Source organism: Mustelus asterias, chromosome 19, assembly GCF_964213995.1.
Source record: "Mustelus asterias chromosome 19, sMusAst1.hap1.1, whole genome shotgun sequence".
Lineage (NCBI taxonomy): Eukaryota > Metazoa > Chordata > Chondrichthyes > Carcharhiniformes > Triakidae > Mustelus > Mustelus asterias.
The window spans coordinates 32,515,459-32,539,308 of NC_135819.1; the positions used below are offsets into that span (position 1 = coordinate 32,515,459).

General features: G+C 44.4%; 1 protein-coding gene across 1 annotated transcript in view; it reads left to right on the top strand.

Annotated features, from left to right (window-relative positions):
• sox5 (SRY-box transcription factor 5) overlaps positions 1-23,850 on the top strand; it is a 345,783-nt gene that overhangs the window by 64,026 nt on the left and 257,907 nt on the right. The window contains exons 4-5 of the mRNA XM_078235294.1: positions 17,255-17,341; positions 22,780-22,956. Of these exons, the coding sequence (XP_078091420.1) occupies positions 17,255-17,341; positions 22,780-22,956 (264 nt within the window). The remainder of the gene's footprint in view (positions 1-17,254; positions 17,342-22,779; positions 22,957-23,850) is intronic.

Genomic DNA, 23,850 nt, shown 5'->3' on the forward strand with positions numbered 1-23,850 from the left:
ACTCTTTTATACAGAAAATGAAAAGGATGTTACTCTGGTTGCTAACACTTTGCCTTCTGCCACTCTTTCATCTTGAAAAACAAACTTCCAATGCTTCTCTCCTGAAGAAAAAAGAGAACTCGCATTTACATAAAGTGCCTTTTACAATCTCAGGACATCCCACGGCATCTTACATCCAAGTGTAGTCACTGCCGTAACGGAGCGGCCGATTTACGCACAGTAAGATCCCAAAAATAGCAATGCAGTAAGAAACAGATGATCTGTTTTACCGATGTTGATTGAGGCATAGATATTGGCCAGGGTGCCAGGAAGTCCACTTCTTTGAAATAGTGCCGTGGAATCTTTTTGACAGCCACCTGAGAGGGCAGACGGAGTCTCAGTTTAACATATCAATTGCAAAATCAGTACCTCCAACAGCGCAGTACTCCCTCAGCACTGTACTGGAGTGCCGGCCTGGATTATGTACTCAGATCTCACTTAGGTAGACTCATTGCTAAGGTTCAATTCTAGTACCAATCTCAACTGAGTGACCATTTCTTTGGGGGGGGGGGGGGCGCGGGGGGGGGGAGTGGTTGGGTGGTGTTTGATGGACTTCCAACATTGGAAGAGAGCATGGCCGAGTTGGATCCTTTCCTTACCTGGATGAATACAATTCCCTGACATCCCTTCCCTGGTCCAGTAATCCTAATGGAAAATGGCTTTGATGGAAAGGGGCAGAATAGTTGCATTCATGCACTTATGTATGTTTCGCAAGATTCCCATAGTGAACAACCGTTCCCCTTCCCCAGTCAAGCAAGATGTAGTTAAGACTTTAAATATGTATTTAAGACTTATCTCTAACCCATTTTTGTTTATGTTTACATATAAATAGATTTCAATATTTTTCACCTGCAGGAATACCTTATTCAGCAATCATCACATACACTTTGCCTATCACTTCTGTAAAGAGAAATAATACTTTACTGTGTCCTCAGGGCATCTAAAATATTTCACAACCAATGAATTACTCTTGAGGTGCAATTGTGGTTATGATTGCAAACACCTTTTAGCCACTTGGTACCTTGCAACGTACTCACAAATGTTAAATGGGATGAAGGAGAACGATTGGCCACAACGTCTCGATGGGGCCTTTGGACTTTTCTAAGTCACCCAAACAGACAAGGCCTCATTCAAAAAGTAACACCTTTTGGAAACGTATAATGCTCCTCGCTGCATGTTAGCCTAGATTATTTGTGTGAGCCCTGAAGTGGGGTTTACAATCCACAATGCTCATGATTTGTAGAGTCGAACATACTTACTAGCTGAGCCAAGTTGACACTTGCAGTACTGAGCGCAGTCATGGAGTGAAAAAGACTGTTATTAAAGGAGCGCCTGTATGCAAAAGGTGGAAATTTTCACTCCTAAGTGTTATATCAGATTACTTAAAATAGCATTTACTCGTAACTGTTTAAATTTGAGCCCCCACAGGTTCTCTGTGAATATTAAGTGCCTTTCCCCAAACAACAAACTATTCAACCCCAGGTCCTATGCAAGTCTACCCTTCTCATTAGTCCACATTCCTCTGCTAGGATCAGCGGTACGGTATGTTAAAGAGATTAATATGCAAGATGCTTTCAGTGTCACCACAGAGAGTTAGAGATGTTGGAGATGGTAGAGATTGGCGATAACAGTTAATCCTATGAGGTAAGACAAAGGCTGACAATAAGCCTTTTAATGGTTGTTTAGATTAAAATCCCCTGTCTTACTGGTGTTGCGGAGGGGCAAGTGATGACAGTTCCTGTGAGTGTTTAGATTCTAGCATGCAGTGCATGACAGCTGGAGGCATGGCTCCAGTACGATTGTCACAGTCAGACCGGTAAAGGGAATTAAATTGTTTTATTGAGTTGCTCACTGGTATTATATTGAATTGAAATATCTGCAAAGACTGAATCTTACAGCCCTTCACGCCGGCGGGGTTTTCCAGTCCCGCTGCAGCGAACGCAGCTTTAGCCAAGTGCCAAATTCTCCGTCCTCGCTTGTAGCAGCAGCAGGGCATGAATGGCCGGTAGGATCACGTCCCCAAGATGAGGGGGTGGCGAGGGCAACTATCATAAACGGACAATGATCATTTTGCACTGCAATGCACACTTTCCCCAAATAACACTGGGGACTACACTTCAAAAATTATGACTATAAAGCATTTTGAGATGTCCTGGGGTCATGAAAGGTGCTATTTAATGCAAATTTAATTGTCTTTTTTTTCTCTTTATTTCTTTCGTACAGTGCAACCTCCCCAGATTTCACAGTCTGGACATTGTTGCCTCTAATGACTGCTCTCTCTCCCTCTCTATCAGCAATGGAATGGGTCACCTTTTAATAACAAATAAACTGACACTTATTTTGTTTGCGCCAGTTCCTAATGGTTGGGATTGAAGGCAGTGGAATGGAAGCAGTGGTCATACAGTTCTTCTCCACACAAAAGTAATCCCTCTTTCACTTCCTGACACTCCCAGTTCCATTGCTAATTACAGATTACAAACATCAAAGCCCCACAGTGTCACAGCATTGTGATGGGGGGGCGGGGAGGGTGGGGGGGCGGGGGGGGGGGGGAGGTGGTTCTGTTCTGAAGTTAATGTGTCACAAATGTGTTACACACTGCTACATAAAGCAATGGCCATGGAAGCGAGCTAACAAGTTAAGTCTTTTTTTTGCAACGACCATTTTAAAACTCCACAGAACGTAGCGAGCCCATTTGGTATTAGCACTTTGGAGTTTTCGCAGATATTTTTGGCATCTGTGCTTTTTTTTTCCTCAGCTCATTATAGTCCCTGGCATTTACACAGCACCAGGGACCCGGGTTCGATTCCGGCCTTGGGTCACTTTCTGTGTGGAGTTTGCACGTTCTCCCCGTGTCTTCATGGGTTTCCTCCGGGTGCTCCAGTTTCCTCCCACAGTCCAAAGATGTGCGGGTTAGGCAGATTGGCCATGCTAAGTTTCCCCTTAATAGGGTATATACATGGGGTTATGGGGGTAGAGTGGGATTGTTGTTGATGCAGACTTGATGGGCCGAATGGCCTCCTTCTACACTGTATGGATTCTGTGAAAGTCCATGAACATACTTGAAGGGGAAATGACAATGTGGGCAGTCAGATTTGGAGTATTAAAATGCAATTTGTTAAGGTAAAAGATCCAATGACATTTTTATGAAGCATTTTCCCCAGTGCCCCACCCACTATTTACTGCTCCGCCATCATCATTTAAACAGATGAGCTGGTAAATTTATTTTGGACTGACCTTGATTGGGTTGTCACCCATCGTTCAGATAAACACATGTCCAGGCGGGGAATCACTGAATAAAAAAGCTCGTGGAATATGTAGCTGTGCATTCTGCTCCTAACCAAGGGGTTAAAATAGAGTAATAGAATTCTCATTCTGTACTAAGGGTGGCATGGTGGCACAATGGTTAGCACTGCAGCCTCACAGCACCAGGGACCCGGGTACAATTCCCAGCTTGGGTCCCTGTCTGTGCGGAGTCTGCTAACTCTCTCTGTGTCTGTTTGGGTTTCTTCTGGGTGCTCCGGTTTCCTCCTACAGTCCGAAAGACGTGCTGATTAGGTGTATTGGCCATGCTAAATTCTCCCTGAGTGTGGCGACTGGGGGATTTTCACAGTAACTTCATTGCTCTGTTAATGTAGGCCTAGTTGTGATCAATAGTTATTAATCTTTGAACAATGTGACTACATTTCATAATGTCTGTCATTGAGTGTAAAGTGCTTTGGCACATCTGGGGAGGTAAAAGGCAGGAGATTTTTTTCCCTTCTTGCGCATCATCATTTTAATTCCACTAGTGCCTCACCGTTCCCCTCCCCCACACCATCACCTCTCACTTTCCACCCTGCTTTCACATTTTGTTGGTTCACAACGAGTTAATCTTAACAGATTGAAGTGATGGCCTCATAAATCTGACTGCTCACATTGTACTACCCCTCCGAGAGAGTATTGAGAGCTTTCCACTTGTAGCCAAGTCACCTTCTTTAAGCCTACAAGCCTGTTATGAATTTTAGGGATCCTGGGAGGATGATGAGAGGTGATTCCGAAAATGGTCTTATGCGTTTGGTCGAAGGATAGATTTTACTGTTTTTGTTACAACGCATTGACTATTTTCCTGAAAGGCAGAACATGAAAAAGCCTAACACATGGACTGTCACGAGTGTCTTCATGTGCTCCTGCAGGACCTGCTCCTGCAAGGAGAGAAGGAAGCCGTATCTGTGAGGGGCAAGGGCTCGGACAAAGAGAGCTTGTGTATTCATGATGACTTCACTCCAGTGACTAAAATAGAGAAGTCAGTGGTCTCCATTTTAATTTCCTAACTAATGCCAGACTTCTGTCTGTACCTGAGGCTAATTGGGTTTTTAACACAATGTTTAGAAATAATAACAAAGCAATTTTCAGCTTGTTTTGATACTGATGCCATATACTAAGATATTGGAAGAGTTTAAAGGGTTTTGAGAGACAATTAAACGTTATGGTAAACATTAAACAATAGACTTAAGAACCAGAATTGCATCAACAAGCTGTTATTTGAAATTAAAAGTAAAGCTTTGCACTGACAAAGGAAATATGCCGGCAGGAGGAGCTGAACATTTCAAAGTGATAATTAAAAGTATTTATTTGTTTCTTTTTTAGTTTACTGCCACCTGGTCTTGATATTTTTAACCATTCAGAATGATGGCCTCCGAGTCAAAGAAGGTGCCCGTAAATGTAGTTTAAATTGTGCTCAGGGTATTTCTGACAGCGATACCATGTTTAACGTGAAGATTTCATCAGCAGCAAAAGAGATCGGAAATATTTGTCAGTCTGTTCTAGTTACACAGCAGTCCACTGTTGGCCAGAATGTAGCTGCCCTGAACAATCTAAGCTTCTTGGACTGCCCGATTCAGGAGCCGCTTTGTTTTGGCAGCAGGGATAGTGCTATAAGGATGTCAAATAATCACACATAGAACTAAACCTGAGGCATGCCATTTTAAGTACCATATGCCGATCTTTTTTTTGCCAACTTTGGTTTAATTAGTGCTGTGGTGTAAATCTCAAAGTACAATAACAGTGTCTGGCTCTACAATAGGAGAAAAGTCAATGAAAAACTGCTGTCAGTCTTGGCTCAGTGGTAGCGCTGACATTGGAGAGTCAGGCCATTGGTTCAAGCCTCAGTGCAGTATTGAGGGAGTGCTCCCTTTTGGTGGAGCCAACCAAGCTGAGGGCTGCAAAAAGAACCTGTGGTGCTACTTAAATAAGAGTGAAGTTCTGTTGATGTCCTGGCCCAGGGGAGGCGATGGCCTAGTGGTATTATTGCTTGACTATTAATCCAGAAACTCAGCTAATGTTCTGGGGACCTGGGTTCAAATCTCGCAGATGGTGGAATTTCAATTCAGTAAAAAATCTCTGGAATTAAGAATCTGCTGATGGCCATGAAACCATTGTTGAAAAAACCCAACTGGTGCACTAATGTCCTTTAGGGAAGGAAATCTGCTGTCCTTACCTGATCTGGCCTACATGAGACTTCTGAGCCATAGCAATGTGGTTGACTCTCAATTGCCTTTGGACAACTAGGGATGGGCAATAAATGCTGGCAAGCCAGCAATACCCATTTCCCACGAATGAATTTAAAAAAAAATTAATCCCTCAATCAACATCACCAAAAAATATATATTTATCTTCTATTTCATTGTTGTTTGTGGCGACTTGTGAGTAAATTGACTGCTATGATTTGTTATGTTACAACAGAGGCTATATTCCAAAGTGCAGATCAACCACAATTTAACTGAATGGTGAAGCAGACACAAGAGGGTGAATAGCCTTTCCAATTGCTCCTATATTCTAATAACTGTCCTTTGGAGCTACCCATACATTTCCTTTCCAGCCTGCGCTAATGGAGGTCTTGAAACTCAACACATAGGCCTCTAGCAGCAGGCTTTTTGGAGGGGATTTGTGCTTTTGTCAGCCAGTTCCCAGCCTGCACCCTGCTCGATCCATTCTTGATGGATGGGCAACAGACTTGTAAAACCGGGTGCCATGGAAACAGGAGTGTTGGGAGCTGGCTCATACCAAATACCAGACTTCAAAATTCAAGCGGAAAGATCAATGTGAAAATGACCAAATTTACTGAACTGCAGGTGTGGAGACTTTGGGTTATATTTATTATTTACGAAAGGGTGGCTTGTGGCAAAAAGGGAAGTAGGTGTGGCCTGACCGTATGAGATAAAAGATGTATCGTGAAACAATGTGTTAATTTATTTTGTTGTACCAAACATGGCTTTGCCCTTTTACATTTCCTCATTTCAGTTGAAAAGAATTTTCTAAACTGGAGCACCCGGTTTAACCAATAGGGTTCCCACTATTCTCCGAGGTTTTAGCAAGTCTCCTGAGAGGTTTATTTGTCTTCTTCTCCCCACTAGAAGAACAGATTTCTTGAAACCCTGCCCTCCCATTTGCACTCAGGCCGTGTTAGTCGGCTGAAGGAAAGTGGACAAAAGAATCTTGGGCCATATTGCCCAAGATTGGCGGGAGTCGCTAGATATTTTTTAGAAAAGATCAAGGTCCATACTTTGGTGACAGTGTGGAGTTTGCACATTCTCCCTGGGTTCCCTCTCGGTGCTCTGGTTTCCTCCCCCAGTCCAAAGATGTGCAGGTTAGGTTGATTGGCCATGCTAAATTGCCCCTTAGTCTCAGTGGAATTACAAGAGTAAATACATGGGTTTACGAGGTTAGGACCTGCGTGGGACTGTTGTCAGTGCAGGCTCGATGGGCTGAATGGCCTCCTGCTATACTGTATGGATTCTATGATTCCATTGCTCACATTCACCCATCCTGGCAGTCACATGATACAACAATAATTAAGTTGTTGACTAATCATAGCAATCAATCTCTACTAATTAGTCGACAACAGACACACACATGAGGCGAGGAAAACCCAAGTGTGTGCAGAGTTTTTGGAGTCACCTGTTCTTCACACGCAAGTTACGCTACCTGGTCATATCTCAAATTATTCATATACTGTATCCCAAGATGCTATTTTCTGAAAGCAATTTATCTAATTTACATTTGAATTAATTAATTCTAATTTCTCCTTTCACCTCACAAGGGACCATGTTCCACAGACTTCCACTCACTCAGTGAAATATTGTTTTGACTGATTAGTTTTGAATTTGCCCTTCATCAGGCTGATTTCAGTTTTAGTGTATTCCTAGAGATTTCATCACCTAATCTCCCGCCATGAACCATTCCACTCGCGCCATTTGTCCATTGCCCAGCCTGGCCCACACCAGTTGTGTGACTGAAAGAGGATGTACTCATATCCCTCTCCCTCTCAACCTCGCCGCACCTGGAGGGAGCGTAGGTTAGACTTCCATCTGTTTCTGGAGCTAATCGTTCCTGGAATAGGACACCAAAGGGCTTATAGCTTGAGGGGCACTTGACCACATCAAACATAGCCATACTCACACACACTCTAAGGAGCAATTTAGCGTGGCCAATCCGCCTAACCTCCACGTCTTTGGACTGTAGGAGGAAACCGGAACACCCAGAAGAAATCCACACAGACACAGAGAGAACATGCAAACTCATGGAAACATACAAAATAGGAACAGGAGGAGGCCATTCAGCCCTTTGAGCCTGCTCCGACATTCATTATCAGCATCATCCCAGTCAATAGCCTGATCCCATCTTCCCCCATTGTCCTTTGATCCCCTTCACACCAAGTGCTATATCTAATTGCTTCTTGAAAACATACATGGTGCGACCTCATCGGCTGTTCATGCCACGCTCCCATTGCAGCGAAGTCGGAGAATTTGGCGCCTCGGCAAATCTCCATTCACTGCAGCGGGATAGGAAAATCCCGCTGGCGCGAATGGCTATAACATTCCGGCCACAATGTTTTGGCCTCATCTACTTTCTGTGGTGGCGAAGTCCACAGGCTGACCACTTTCTGGGTGAAGAAAGTTTTCCTAATCTCTGTCCTATATGGTCTACCCTGTAACCTCAGACTGTGACCCCTGGTTCTGGATATCCCTACCATCAGGAACATCCTTCTGTCTATACTCCACATAGTCATCCAAGGCTGGAATTGAACCCAGGTACCTCACGCTGTATGGCGGCAGTGCCAACCCCTGTGCCACCATGCTGGCCTACCTATATACATATAGACATACAAAAGGTGATTTGCATGTTTCTCCAGCCATGGCTGCTCAAAGAAAACCTCAAATCTGCTCACCAATGTGGCAAAGATTTCCAAACCTTCAGGCCCCATAAGATTTAAACAGAACAATTCCAATGATTAGGAAAATAAATGCCAATGGAATGGAATTGCCTTGGCTTTGTAGAAGAAATCTCAGCTGCTCAAGTGCCACATATAGTTCACTGAACACAAGTGGACACCTCCTACACCAGACATACCACATATGAATCAACTAATCAACCATCATTGAGTATACAAAATTCACCATATTCAAAATAATATGTCTACGACCTTCCATTGGTGTTCCTCCAGCTCTGGCCATATATGCATCTTCCCTTAGCCACATGTGCATTCCCGTTTCCCCACCATTGGGAACCATGCCATCAGATTTCTTCCCCAAACATCTCCACCTCTCCCTCCTCCTTCAAGAAGGAGATTGAAGCCTCCTTCTGTGACCAGGCCACCTTGTTTGGCTCAGTGTCAGTCTTTGTCTGATTACCTTCCTGCAAAGCAATTTTATTCAGCTGTATTATCGAGTTATAGAAAGCCAAATTGCTTATCCATTTTTTTAAATTCATTCATGGGTCATGGGTGTTGCTGTCTGGCCAGCACTTATTGCCCATCCCGAGTTGCCCGAGGGCAGTTGAGAGTCAACCACATTGCTGTGCCTCTGGAGTCACGCATAGGCCAGACCAGGTAAGGACGGCAGATTTCCTTCCCTAAAAGCATTAGTGAACCAGATTTTTTTCCCGAAAATCAACAATGGTTTCATGGCCATCAGTAGACTCTGAATTCCAGATACTTTTATTGAATTCAAATTCCACCATCTGCCGTGGTGGGATTCAACCATGACTCCCCAAAACATTAGCTGAGTTTCTGGATCAATAGTCTAGCGCTAATGCCACTAGGCCATCGCCTTCAACATTAGAGCCATGGGCAACAGTTTCTGAACACTGGACATGTGTTCTGCAGATGAACTCTGATCTATTGTGTGAGTGGGAGAGGAAAATAAAACCTGGAGATTAGCAGACAAATTCAGACAGCCTTCTTTAATTGAATTGGGACCCATGGTATAAAGAGGCCTTCGAAATGTCCTTTTAATTAGAATCACAGATTACAGATTCACAGATTCGCAGAATTAAATAAAAACTTGTTTGGAGCGGAAAGCCCTCAATAGCTGCTAGCGTTGTGGCAGTTCAGTGATGGTTAGGGTCACACACAAGTCGAATGTGGTAATACACCCACCGGGTTGTGAAGCTGACCCCGTGATCTGAGAGAAAGAAGGATCAGGGTTAGGGAGTAATAGAATCCTGGACATAAGACAGGAATAACTCACCCCCCCCCCCCAACCAACCCGCACCCCCCCAACCCCCTCCCACCACCCCCCCCTCCCCCCCCAACCTCCCCAATCGCATTCCGATGTTTTATTTGCATACATTTAAAGCAAATTTCTTAAAGGGGGATAAATTCTCCGTATTAGACCGTTCTGTTGATACATGCAGGGCTTACTTTGTGAATACTGATTAAATGGATCTGCAATTTTCTGTCAAAATTCCTTGACAAAAGCAACGGGAAAAGAGAAACACATAATCACCAGTGATACAAAGCCAATTTAAAACAGTATGATACATAAGGCAGTGAGCTACACAAGTACAATTGCCTGTGCTGCCTTCCTTGGCTTTTAATAGAAGTGATATTTTCCTCACTATTCAGTTAGATGGATACTTTTCAAATAGAATGGTTACACTTGCATATTACTTTGGGAGAGGTGCCTGCCCTCAAGTCACCTAATGTGGTACTTAACATTCAATGAAGCAAACATCTCCCGGGATTCCAGTATTCTCCCTGCTTCTACTTTGCCACATGTTTCAGTTGTTGCAATGTATTTGAAATCACCTCCTCTACACGTTTCCTTTAGTCTTTCATGACCATTTTTTATGGTGCCCCTTATCCCTCTGCTGTTCAATTTGTGCTCTCATCTCCCATTCTGGCTTTTATGCAATCTCCTACCCATTAGCCACCTTGGCCTCACCTTCTGGAATTCCCTTGCTCAATCCTTTCACCTCTCCCCTTCTCTGACTGAGTTTCTGCGGGACCTTCCTCTCTGAAGCAGCCTTTTGGTCAGTGTATGATGTGCTTCTCTGAAGTGCACTTTTCTATGTCAGCAGTGCTAATTAAATGCTGGAGATCTTGAGGCACAGTGGGTAGTATCCCTGTCTCTGAACCAGAAGCTCTAGGTTCAATCCCACTCCAGGAATTGATGGGCAAGGAAGGTGCATTCATAATGCGGTCTAACAGGTTGAGTATCAACCTGCAAATCCTTCCGAACATGCCAATGGCAGGTGGTAAGAGTTGGAGATACTCCTGGTCAGTCACATACATAGAATCCCTACAGTGCTGGAGTAGGCCATTTGGCCCACTGATTTTCTCTGACAGAGTACCTTACCCAGGTCCTTTCCCCCACCCTATTCACGTAACCCCACACTTTTACCACGACGAATCCTCCTAACCTACTCATCTTGGGAAACTAAGGGGCAATTTAGCAGGCCAATCCACCCAACCTGCACAGCATTGGACTGTGGGAGGAAACTGGAGCACCTGAGGGAAACTCACGCAGATATGGGGAGAATGTGCAAACTACACACAGTCACCAGGGCTGGAATTGAACCCTGGTCCCTGGCACGTTGAGGCAGCAGTGCTAACCACACTGCCACCATACCATCACATGAGAGAAAGAACATTGGTGTTTCTACCGTTACTATCTATAGCTCCAGAGTAACGTGCATGCAAGAGGGCTACCGCAGCAACCTGGGTGAACTGTGACACCACTATCATACTAACGCTAATTGTTGGATGCATGAACTCCCTAGCCGGGTGTTCCTCCGAACTATTGGCGATGGGTGCTGTTAAATCTGCCTGCCTACTGCTTGGTTCAATTTGCATTTCAATCTTTATCTCCTGTGCCTGGGTCAGAAATAGCACTGCCGCTAGTGGAGGTAAAAGCGATAGAGATTCTGCTGAGCAACAGAGGCGACTCTGCATTTCACAAGGGGAAGCTCTTGTGTCTCTAAAAAATGGTATAGTGCATGTTATCATCCACTTTTTTTTAGCAAAGGGTCAATACACTCGGTAAGAAAAATCTGTGGCTCTACAGGCTTATAAAGTGGGCAGTAAATTGGGGGAAGGTCCAGGATTGCATTCTGCAACATTCTCTATCCTTTGGCTCTGTCAGCTTTTGTTCGGTCAGTAGCACCCTTGCCTCTTGAGTCAGAAATCCCACACAGGGACATGAGCACGAAATCTAGCTGGACACTATCGTTCAGTACAGGGCGTGTGGCACTATCAGAGGTGCTGAGGTTCAGATAAGACATTAAACCCGAGGCCCCAGCTGCCCACTCGGGTGGGTGTAAAAAAAGATCCCATGACAACATTTGGCAGACAATGAGCTGAGTTGTGCTGCTATCCTAGATAATCATTCTCACCTTGTGTGAGCGGGAGTTTACTGTGTGCATTGGCTGGATCATTTTCTACATCACAATAGCGACTACTCTTCAGAAGCTACTTGATTGGTTGTAAGGTGCTCTGGGATGTCTTGAAGTCATGGAAGGTGCTATGTAAATTCAAGCTTTTTCTTGAAGTTATATTGGTACCTGGTTTGCAAAGTGCCATTGGCATTTAAGCGGAAAGCAGAAACAATATGGAAGCTTTGTGTTTCATTAATGAGACCTTAAAATATTCAACAACTTAATGCAGAAAAAGAGTGAAATGAATCACTTTGGAAGGAACAACATGGGGGAGGGTCATATAGTCTGAATGGTACTATTTCAATGGTGTACAGGAGTAAAGAAATCTGGGCTTCCTATTCACAAATCATTGACGGGTGGCAGGGCAAGTTAACAAGGTGATTAAAAGGATATATGTTGGTTATTTCTCTTCCCATACCCAGTGGTGGGCAAGGCAGATTTTTTCTGTTCCCATAGTGAGTTTTTCTCTAGGACAGGTCACTAGTTTGTGTCAGGGGCTTGTAGCATGATGGGTACCTCTCCATCAAGCGTGGCTGACCAGGAGTCTCTCCCGCTCTTATTGCCGGCCATTGGCATGTTTGGAAGGATTTTGCAAGTTGACACTCAACTTGTTTGACTGCATTATGAACGCACCTTCCTTGGCCACCAAGTCCTGGGGTGGGATTTGAACTCGGAGCTTGTGGCTCAGAGGCAGTGACGCTACCCACTGCGCCACAGGACCAAGAGAGTATATAGAATAGTTGGTTTTTTGAACCGAGGGTCATTATATTATAAAGAATCTAGAAAGTCATGCCAACTTCTACAAACTGCTGATTAGGCCTCAGCTACAGTATTCTGTCCAATTCTGGACAACACACTTTAGCAAGGAAGGTCAAGTCCTTGCAATGGATACAGATGAGATTCGCCAGGATGGTTTCTGGATTGATATGCTTCAGTTATGTGGAGATATTTGGAGAAATTAGCTTTGTTCTCCTTGGAGCAGAGAAGTGGAAGGGGAGGGCGAATAGAGACAGTGCTAATGATGATGGGCAATGATAGAACAAGTGACTCTTTCCCCTGCATCACGAACCACAGTAAGAGTTTTAACAACACCAGGTTTCGGAGTGCTGCTCCTTCTAATGAAGGAGCAGCACTCCGAAAGCTAATGACATTTGCTATCAAATAAACCTGTTGGACTTTAACCTGGTGTTGTTAAAACTCTTACTGTGTTTACCCCAGTCCAACGCCGGCATCTCCACATTATCACGATTTCAAATAATTGGCAAAAAAGAACGAGAGGAGAAACATCTCCGCACTGGGGGTTGGTATCTGAAACTATCAAAAGAGAACTAAATTGCAGAGTTGTGGGGAGTGAGATTAAATTGGACGATTCTTTCAAAAGAGTAATCGCAGACACAAATGGCCCCTACCCGCTCTGCTATAAGATTCGAGAGTTATTGATGATGCCCAGTAAGGTGGCACGCTGGCACATGCTGAAAGTGTCCCGTCCTGGGCGAAGCAGTTGTATATTTGCCGCGGCGGCTGTTATCTTTTGAAGTTTACAATCTGCAACTGGCAGCTAAGGCTTTGAGAATTGTTCTGGGTGAAAGGCTTTTTTCTTTCAGCCTTGAAGGAGCATGTGTGAGGGCAACACATTGGCAATTATCAATTTTTGTTGACCAGTAATCTCCCAAGTTTAAAAAAATAGATATAAAATGCTGATTATCACCGATAAGTAGTCGGGGCACTATTTCTGCAATAATGCAAGTCATCCAAGAATAACTGATGATGGAAAAGAGCAAGAAATTGAGCTGGTGATGCATTTCCCTCAGTTAACACAGGTTATAGTGTAAACTAACAAGGGAATGGACAGGAAATATAATATTGAATTAATGTGGTCTTAAATGGACCCAAGACTAAACCTCACTGTTACTCAAACCTGTTCAACAAAAATAAGTGATTGTATTATTTTGCGGCGAGATATTCAACGTATATTATGTTGTAAAATGTAAATTAAGCGTGATGGGGATATGACACCATGTCTGGAAGAGGATGAAACGATTTGGGAATACAGTACTATTATTACAATTTGCAAAACCTTGGATAAACTCAGCCAGTGGTTGTATAATTGGTTATTCAATCCCGAGCTCTGTTCACAGCTCAAGCCAGGAAGGCTGAGTTGAGTTTGCCAAGTGGAGTGAATGTAGCGACTGTGCTCAGCACACAGAGAGAAAAAAAAAGCCTTTAAAAACTGGAGCCTGCCTTTTTCCTGTGGGCTCCTTTTCACCATGTCTGAGATTGACTGTGTGACAGTAGCCCTTTTGTTACAAAGGAGGCTGACTTTGTCCTGATCTGCAAAATGCCTACCACCAGCTCCACAAATATGAGATAATGGGGGGGGGGGGGGGGGGGGGGGGAAGTAGAGGGGGGGGGGGGGTTAACAAGGAGGTCCAAGTCACTGCTTGGTCAGGAAAGTTCTCAGGTGAAGTGAAGGAAAATATTATTTAACAACTTCAAGCCTGGATAATGGAAAATGCTTAAAAATCCGCATGTGCGTTTTAAACGCAGCTCGTTAACCTTCCTTTAGTGTCTACCATTTAGCTCCCGGCTGAAATAAGCCCCAGATAAATTATTTTCTTTTAAACCATTCATTTGTTCCCTCAAACTCCGACAAACATTTTAAATTTCTGTTTATGCAGAATATTATCTCTTGTTACACAAATCAGGACCATGTGGTCAAGAACTGGCCTGGTTGATCTTTTTTAAAAAAAATGACATAATATGTTCCTTTTATCAATCTTGCTTTGATTGTGTGTAGCTGGACTTCTAACTAATTACGTTTTTTTTGAAGTGTGCTTTAATTATGACATGGAGTGTTTTTGATGTAACATTCTATAGAAAGCAGGAAGACATTCATTGACTGGCAGGCAGATCTTTAATTTCCTACGCTGGTGTAGTTAAGATGAAGCTGCAGTGCTTTTTTTGGGGGGGGGGGGGGGGTGGAGGGATGGGGAGAGCTCTCTTGTATAAAACTTGCTGAATAATGGGCTTGTAATTCAATTCAATTTTTTGATTTGTTAACTTGTTAACGCAGTTAGTTCCCAGTGACCAGGGAATTACTCAAGTTTCTTGCATCATTTGATTTGATTTATTATTGTCACATGTATTGGTATACAGTGAAAAGTATTGTTTCTTGCACAGACAAAGCATACCATTCATAGAGAAGGAAAGGAGAGAATGTAGTGTTACAGTCATAGCTAGGGTGGAGAGAAAGATCAACTTAATATGAGGTAGATCCGTTCAAACGTTTGATAGCAGAAGGGAAGAAGCTGTTCTTGAGTCAGTTGGTACGTGACCTCAGACTTTTGTATCTTTTTCCCGACGGAAGAAGGTAGAAGAGAGAATGTCCGGGGTGTGTGGGGTCCTTAATTATGCTGGCTGCTTTTCTGAGACAGCAGGAAGTGTAGACAGATTTGAGTTGGGTCAAGTACTGAGGAACTGGCACATTGTCTGTACCTTTAAGACTTGATTACCTGTAAAGACTCGCATTCCAACCATTAGCTTGTAAATTGAGTTTGTGTTTATATATGCCCTGTTTGTGAACACAACTCCCACTCACCTGATGAAAGGGCAGTGCTCCGAAAGCTTGCGGCTTGTGCTACCAAATAAACCTGTTGGACTTTAACCTGGTGTTGTGAGACTTCTTACGGCACAGTGGTCAGCACTGCTGCCTCACAATGTGGAGATGCCGGAGATGCCTCACAATGCCAGGGACCTGGGTTCAATTCCAACCTCGGGTGACTGTCTGTGTAGAATCTGTATGTTCTCCCTATGTCTGCATGGGTTTCCTCCGGGTGCTCCCGTTTCTCCCCACTGTCCAAAGATGTGCAGGTTAGGTGGATTGGCCATACTAAATTCTCAGTATCAGGGGATTAGCAGGGTAAAGTTTATTTATTAGTGTCTCAAATCAGCTTGCATTAACACTGCAATGAAGTTAGTGAAAATCCCCGAGTCGCCGATCCGGTGCCTGTTTGGGTACATTGACCTAACCAGCATGCCTTTTGGACTGTGGGAGGAAACCCATGCAGATATGGGGAGAATGTACAAACTCCACACAGACAATGGCATGAGTCAGGAATCGAACTCATTCTTGACACGTTGAGGCAGCAGTGCTAACCACCCGGTGGGGTTAAATACGTGCGGTTATGAGGATAGGGCTTTGGTGGGATTGTTGTGGGTGCAGTCTCGATGGGCTGAATGGCATCCTTCTGCATAGTAAGGATTCTACCATCCTATGATCTATGAACTGGTGCCACCGAAGAAAGTGATTTTGTGGGGACAGAGTGTCTTTGCTTTGCTTCTCTCGACCTTATAACATGTTCCTGATCAGGGACAGAAAACACCCCATTGGTGTGGAACTTTGGGGAGTTGGGATCTAAAGTGGGGGAGAGCTGGACTCAATTACTTTTATCCTCTCTCTTGACAAAAACGTTAAAATGCCCTAGCTGTCACTGGGGACAATGTAACAAGTTAATAAATAAAAGTCATTTATATTACTATGCACACACTGAGTGATCTAAGGAGAGATGCATTGCCGAACCATTTGTTGCTTCATTTCAATGTCAGAGCAATGGCCTTTAAAAGCCTCGGCCATTGTTCGTTGCCTAATCGCACCTGTTGAGATGATAGCAGGGTGGACACAGGGCAGCTGTTAGGGAACACTGGTGGCTGCTTCACTCGGATCTGCCGGAATACCAGCTGCACCGGCAAATGTAACCAGCAGCCAGCAGGCTCCACTTTTACCTAGTGTTCCCAGTCTCCTGTAAGAGCCTGCCTAGTCTGCTTGGCAGAAACCATTTAGCGCCGGGGAGCGAAATGAGAAAGTTGCTCAGAGGAATCAAGCGGTTAACCTCTTATCAGAGTAGCAGCCCCGGCAATTGGGAAGTGTCAAACCCTCTGCTGACAAGCAGGGTAACAGATGTACTCTGTAAACGACAAGTGAGGAAGGGTTGCTACCTGGATTTCTAAACTGTTTGCTCTGTTGACGATTTTAAAAGAAAAGGCTGATCTCCCTGGACTTGTCCCGGCGTGTAACACGCTCCCTAACCGCTTTACACGTCGCCCTTTTAACTGTTTGATCCGTGGCAATAAAAGTGAATAAGTTTGTTTCTTATCTGCCGTGGGTTATTGTTGTTAAAATACCCTGAGCCCGCCCTGAAATGTGTTAAAATGTTGTGTCTGTGTGTGTGTGTGTGTTTTTATTCTCTCTCTGGTTAAGTGTATGTAATTTCAGTACTCGGAATAATTGTATCATGTATTGTCCTACACGCCAACAATCGCTTTCCTTGCGGTAAGGACGATTGATCTTGCCAAATATATACATAAAACCAGGGGATTAAATCCATTGCGTGACTCCTAAACGTATAACCGAAGCAGCGAGACGGGGAGAGGAACACATGGACTTTGAATACCTCTGTGGTGACAGATTAATCGTTTCTACATTTTCTCTCCCTCTTTTTTTCTTGTGTGTACCTTTCCTCAGAGACTCCCAGCATTGAGAAACTTTTATCAAAAGACTGGAAGGACAAGCTTCTAGCCATGGGTCCGGGAAATGTCGGGGATATTAAAGGTTTGGTCAATTTAAATTTATCCTTGCATGCTCCCCTCCTCCCCCCTCCCCCACTCCCCGCCTTTTGCCAATGTTTGTGACTGGCCCAACATGATTCTTGGGACTACTTGCTTGTGTGTGGCACAGTGGCACACATTGCTGCCTCTCAGTGCCAGGAACCTGGGTTCGACTTCCAGCTTGGGTCACTGTCTATGTGGAGTTTGCACATTCTCCCCTGTATCTGCATGGGTTTCCTCCCGGGTGCTGCAGTTTCCTCCCACAGTCCAAAAGACGTGCTGGTTAGGTGCATTGACCTGAACTGTGACTAGGGGAATTTCGCAGTAACTTCATCGCAGTGTTAATGTAGGCCTTACTTGTAACTAATAAATAAACTTTAACTTCAAGCAAAAACCGTCAGGATGCAGTCTGCTGCAAGTATCTTTTAATAGCAAGATATTTCGATCAAACTTCCTAATTTGTATCTTCTATTTTACACAAGATATAAAGGCTGTGTCATATCCTTTTGTGGGAAGTTTTTCGTCCTTTACCGCAGTTTTGATGACAAGTTCATTTTTTTTATAGAGTCTCTAGTTTCTGCTAGTCATCACAGTATGTGACAATTCCAGTAATGGTCTGTAAAGGAAGGCACAGTTACTGTTTATAAATATGTTTAATAATGTACAGTTTCCAGATTGCGTGTCCCTGTTTGTTCTACCTTCCACATCATCCCAGATCCACGAAAAAGAAACAAGAATATCCCAGTCTAGACAACAGCTCCTCAAATATAACTAACACTTCCAATTAAAACTAAAACACCCATTGATTACCCCTTCCACAGCTCAGTGCTTGAGACCGTTTTCAATATCTAATAATAACTCTACTTTGCTTCACATGTAAGGCTTCTGCACACAAAGCTGTTATCTAAGTACGTGAGCTGTCAGAGCCTAAATCATATCCTTCAAGCATCCATGCTAAGCAGTGTGCAGTTGCATATTATGACACGGTGGCACAGTGGTTAGCACTGCTGCCTCACAGCGCCAGGGATCCGGGTTCAATTCTCACCTTGGGTCACTGACTGTGTGGAGTCTGTGCGTTCTCCCTGTGTCTGCGTGGGTCCCGTCCGGGTGCTCCAGTTTCCTCCCACAATCCAAAGACGTGCGAGTTAGGTGGATTGGCCATGCTAAATGTGATATGCTGCTGCATACTCTACAGGAAAGCACAAGAATGTAAACTAAATGTAAACCCCATCACAAAAGGCTATTGTCGTCAAGAATTTCTGGCTTGCAAGATGGATTTTTTTGTCTGTGTCAACAGGGTCCAAACCGGGGTTTTGAAATATTAAAATTACAGTGATCACTTGAATTTGCTCTGCTTTTACTGTGGAGACGTCAATACAAACCTGTCCCCCACCCACCAAGGATAATATCACATCTCAACTTGGCTACAAGTGTTGCCAGGTTGTTCGACTTTGGCGTGCATCGTGGCCAGGCTTGGCCTGCTCCCAACTGGGCATCAGCAGGGATCACTGGAGGGCAATTTATGGGCGGCACAGTGGCATAGCGGTTAGCACTGCTGCTTCACAGCGCCAGGGACCCAGGTTCGATTCCGACCTCGGGTCACTGTGTGCAATCTGCACGTTCTCCCCGTGTCTGCGTGGGTTTCCTCCGGGTGCTCCGGTTTCCTCCCACACTCCAAAGATGTGCGGGTTAGGTTGATTGGCCATGCTAAATTAACCCTTAGTGTCAGAGAGATTGGCAGGGTAAATATGTGGGGTTGCAGGAATAGGGCCTGGGTGGGATTGTGGTCGGTGTAGACTCAGTGGGCTGAATGGCCTCCTTCTGCACTGTGGGGATTCAATGGGATTCTATGAATTAGCTGAGGGAGCCCGTGTCCTGATTTCTGGCCATGCTCATCCAGGCCACTATTCTTGCAACCTTGGTTGGAATCAGCCATCTTATTATTATTAAAGGTCATGGATCAGCCTGGGACCTTGCCGATTGTCAAGATTCAGCTATTCAGTGGATAAACATGCCTTGATTTTTTTGTGGAGTCCTTCTAGATGAATGGATAATGTTTGACAATCCTATTATAGAGCACTGATTTCACCAAATCTTTCTTCCTTTAAAGTTAGGCTCTTCCTCCATCTCCGTGACACTGAGATAGCTCCTAATTTGGTCTCTTGAGCATCCTTTCATTTTAATTGATCCATTGTTGGCCATGTCTTAGCTCTGGGATACCCTTCCTCAGCCACTGCCTCTCTACCACTCTCTTTTCCTTCAGGATGCTCTGACCAAGAATATAAGATAAAGGATCATCCATTTAGAAACATAGAAATGAAGAAACTAGAAACATTACTAGGCCATTCGGCCCTTCGAGCCTGCTCCGCCATTCATTTTGATCATGGCTGATCATCAAATTCAGTATCCTGATCCCACTTTCTCCCATATCCCTTGATCCCTTCAGCCCCAAGAGCTTTAGTTAAGACAGAGATGAGGAAAATTTCTTTCCTCTCTGAGCGTCGTCTTTGGAAATCTCTTCCTCTAAAGGGCAGTGGAAACTTAGTCCTTGAACATTTTTAATGCAGGAGTAGATAGATTCTTGATAAACAAGGGGGTAAGAGGCCATTGGGGGTAGGCGGGAGGTTACAATCAGATCAGGCATCTTGTTGAATGCTCGAGCAGTCTTGAGGGGCCAAGTGGCCTACTCCTGCTCCTAAGTTGTATGTTCACATAACCGACCTAGCCTGAAATCTTCTCTTTGGCTTGGAATCAAGTTGTTTATTCTCTCTAAACCACCACTTCAAAGATGTGCATGTTAGGTGAATTGGCCATGCTCAATTGCCCCTTAGTGTCAGGGGGACGAGCAGGGTAAATACATGGGGTTACGGGGATAGGGCCTGGGTGGGATTGTTGTCAGTGTAGGCTCGATGGGCCGAATGGCCTCCTCCTACACTGTAGGGATTCTATAATTTCTACCTTTTGGTGAAGTGCCTATGGGCATTTCACTACGTTAAAAGCATCATGTTAAAATGCAAATTCCATTGGAATTCTTTAACACAGTATTGTTGCCAGATCACAATGGGCTCTCAGTTTGCCGGTGTTTGGAGCCCTGCTGATTACATTGTGGCCGTCGTCTATAGCGGTCAGCCTTGGTTTGGTGGTGATCCCCTAGCCAAATGGCTGTGGAATGAAGCCCTGTTCCAGAGATTTGGCACAATGACATTTCAATGCTGAAACTCAGCAGGTCTGGCAGTATCTGTGGAGAGAGAAAGAGTTGACATTTCATGTCCAGTCTGACGCTTGTTATGAAGTGGGTCAGTGGCACTTGTTATTTCAGGTCTGCAGCATCCACAGTAATTTAGTGCTTTTGTGCTGCATTGTTGAAGGTGCCATTTTCAAATGTGTCGCTGTGTTTAAGCCCTGTCTGTCCTCTTGGATGGATCTAAAAGCTCTCTTTGCATTGCTCAAGAGAAGAGCAGCGGAGTTCCTCTCGTATCCCGGTTGTCATTAATCCCTCAAAATAACAAAAAAATCAAACAAACTAGGGGGCGGGGTGCGTGAACTCCCACAGAGACTTTTCCACCTTCGCTTTGGAAGAGAGAACAGATAAAGCGAAAGGAACCCCATTATTCAAGCACGTTTCTCACTGGTGGATGTGGGATCATGCTGTGTACACATTGGCCGCACAACAACAGGGACTTGCACTTCAAAAGCCATTGGCTGGAGTGCTTGGCAACTTCCTGGGCATGTGGAGGTTACTATCTAAAAGCAAGTCCTCCCCCTCTCTTCCACATGTGATGCATTTTCTGATTTGCATGCTAAAACTGCCGCACTATAGCCGACATTTGAATATGATCTTACTTGTCAATCAGAAATTCGAAACTCGTTATGACAATGCCCCCTTTAAGCTGATCATAATCAAATAGATGGCTCAGTAACTACACTGCTCCAGTGGTGATGCGGGATAATAATATGACTAGAGGTGACTGGTGCCGCTTGGGCTGAATGGAAAATTAAATTTCTCGTGATGTTTTAATTATTCTCCATTAACCTTTTGAGTACTGCAAGCTTATTTGGATTTCAGAGTGCGCATTTCCTTTGTGCAACACGTCTTCAAAAATAGCTCGCCGTGGCTTCCCAATGCAGATGCTAATTGATACCATTACCAAAGTGTGCAGGTTATGGAATAAGTTAATTCCGAATGTGTTGGAATGAGTAAGAAAATTGCAAGTGCCAAAAGGATTTGTCGCATCCAAAGGAATATTCATCACCCAGTTCCTGAAGGGTGCGGCATCCGCTGGTTTAAAAACAGCTTTAAAACAAAATGCCCAAAGTGTATTAAAATGTGCCACCACAATGTTTCTTTGTGTGTAGCCATGTCAACCAAAGGAACAATTAAGTGAGATGGATCTCCAGCAATTCTAATGTGCTGAGTTGTCTAAGGGTGCTGAGGTGAGTGGTTAATACCATTCCAGGTGCTAGCAACCTGGGGTTGTGGAGATGGTATGGTCAAAGTTGTTGTTATGAATGGCCTAATGATATCTGTCTCCTGATTCTTTTGACTTTAAAATGCCCTCTGAAATGGCCTACCAAGCCATTCCGTTCAAGGAAAATTAAGGATGGGCGGCACAGTGGCTAGCACTGTTGCCTCACAGCGCCAGGGACCCAGGTTTGATTCCGGCCTTAGGTAACTGTATGTGTGGAGTTTGCACATTCTCCCCGTGTCTGCGTGGGTTTCCTCCAAATGCTCCGGTTTCCTCCTACACTCCAAAGATGCGAGGGTTAGGTTGATTGGCTACGCTAAACTGCCCCTTAGTGTCAGGGGGACTTGGAGGGTAAATATGTGGGGTTGCGGGGATAGAACCTGGGTGGGATTGTTGTCGGTGCAGGCTCGATGGGGCGAATGGCTTCCTTCTGCACTGTAGGGATTCTATGCTGGCCCAGCCAACAACATCTGCCTCCCATGAATAAATTTTTTTTAAATCATGCTTTTTTAAAATGCATTTATGGGATGTGGGTGCCGCTGGCTGGACCAGAATTTATTTCCCAGCCTTAACTGCCCTCCATTTCAGAAGGCATTTGAGAGTCAGCCACATTGCTGTGTGGATCTAGGGTCACAAGTAGGCCAGACCAGGTAAGGACGGCAGATTTCCGTCCCTAATTGACATTAGTGAACCCGATGGGTTTTTACAACAATCGACAATGGTTTTGTGGTCATCATTAGACTTTCAATTGATTCAAATGTCACCATATGCTGTGGTGGGATTCGAACCCGGGTACCCGGGTCTTGCCCTGGGTCTCGGGATTACTAGCCCAGTGACAATAACACTGCGACACCGCCTCTCCTGATAGCTTTTCTTCCCTGCCTCTCCCCTCCCCCATCAGGGTTGCCAAATTCAAGAGGAATTAAACTTTTTTCCCTCTCTCTGTCTCTCGATTCCCTTGTGCTGCTGATTACAGGGACACCAGAAAGTCTAGCGGAGAAAGAACGGCAGTTGATGGCGATGATTAATCAGTTGACGAGTCTGCGTGAGCAGTTGCTGGCGGCCCACGATGAGCAGAAGAAGTTGGCGGCCTCACAGATCGAGAAGCAGCGGCAGCAAATGGAACTAGCCAAACAGCAGCAGGAACAAGTGAGTACGGATCAAACACACAGCAATCCCGGTTTACGGGGAGTCAGACAGAGTTCAGTGGCAAAATGCAAGAGCTGCTGATTTCAGAGGCTATAATTCAAAACTTCACAAAAAACCCTTGCTTTTACGGAGGGAATACTTGGTGCCTCTGACTCTAACATGATGTGGGCATCAGCTAACCTTTGCACTCTGATCTATAACCCTGGTGGCCGATTCTTAATAGTCTGGATCTTTATGACTGAAGCAATATAACAGAAGCAGTAAAATGTTGCCTTGGGAGTTGTTTAATGTTAAGTACACTTAAACCTTGCTGTGACTTATGTATCAAATTTTATGTGTAAATTACCACTCATCCATCGAGCTTGGGGAAAATTATAGAACCATACAGCATAAAAGAAGGGCATTTGATCCATTGTTCCCGTACTAACCCTGTGAAAGAGCTATTCAATAAATTCAAGAGTGTGGCACAGTGGTGAGCACTGCTGCCTCACAGTGCCAGGGATCGGTGTTCGATTCCCGACTTGAGTGACTGTCTGGTGCGGAGTCTGCACATTCTCCCCGTGTCTGCATGGGTTTCCTCCGGGTGTTCTGGTTTCCTCCCACAGTCTGAAAGATGTGCTGGTTAGGTGCATTGGCCATGTTAAATTCTCCCTCAATGTACCCGAACAGGCGCCGGAGTGTGGCGACCAGGGGATTTTCACAGTAACTTCATTGCAGTGTTAATGTGAGTCTACTTGTGACACTATTAAATAAACTTTTTTAAAAAGTCCTACAAACTGTTCTTTTTCAATCCTATATCCAGTTCCCCCTTTGAAAGTTGCTGTTGAATCTGTTGAATCACCACCCTATCAGACATAATAGCCCACTGCGTAATTTAAACAAATTCTCCTCCTTTTTT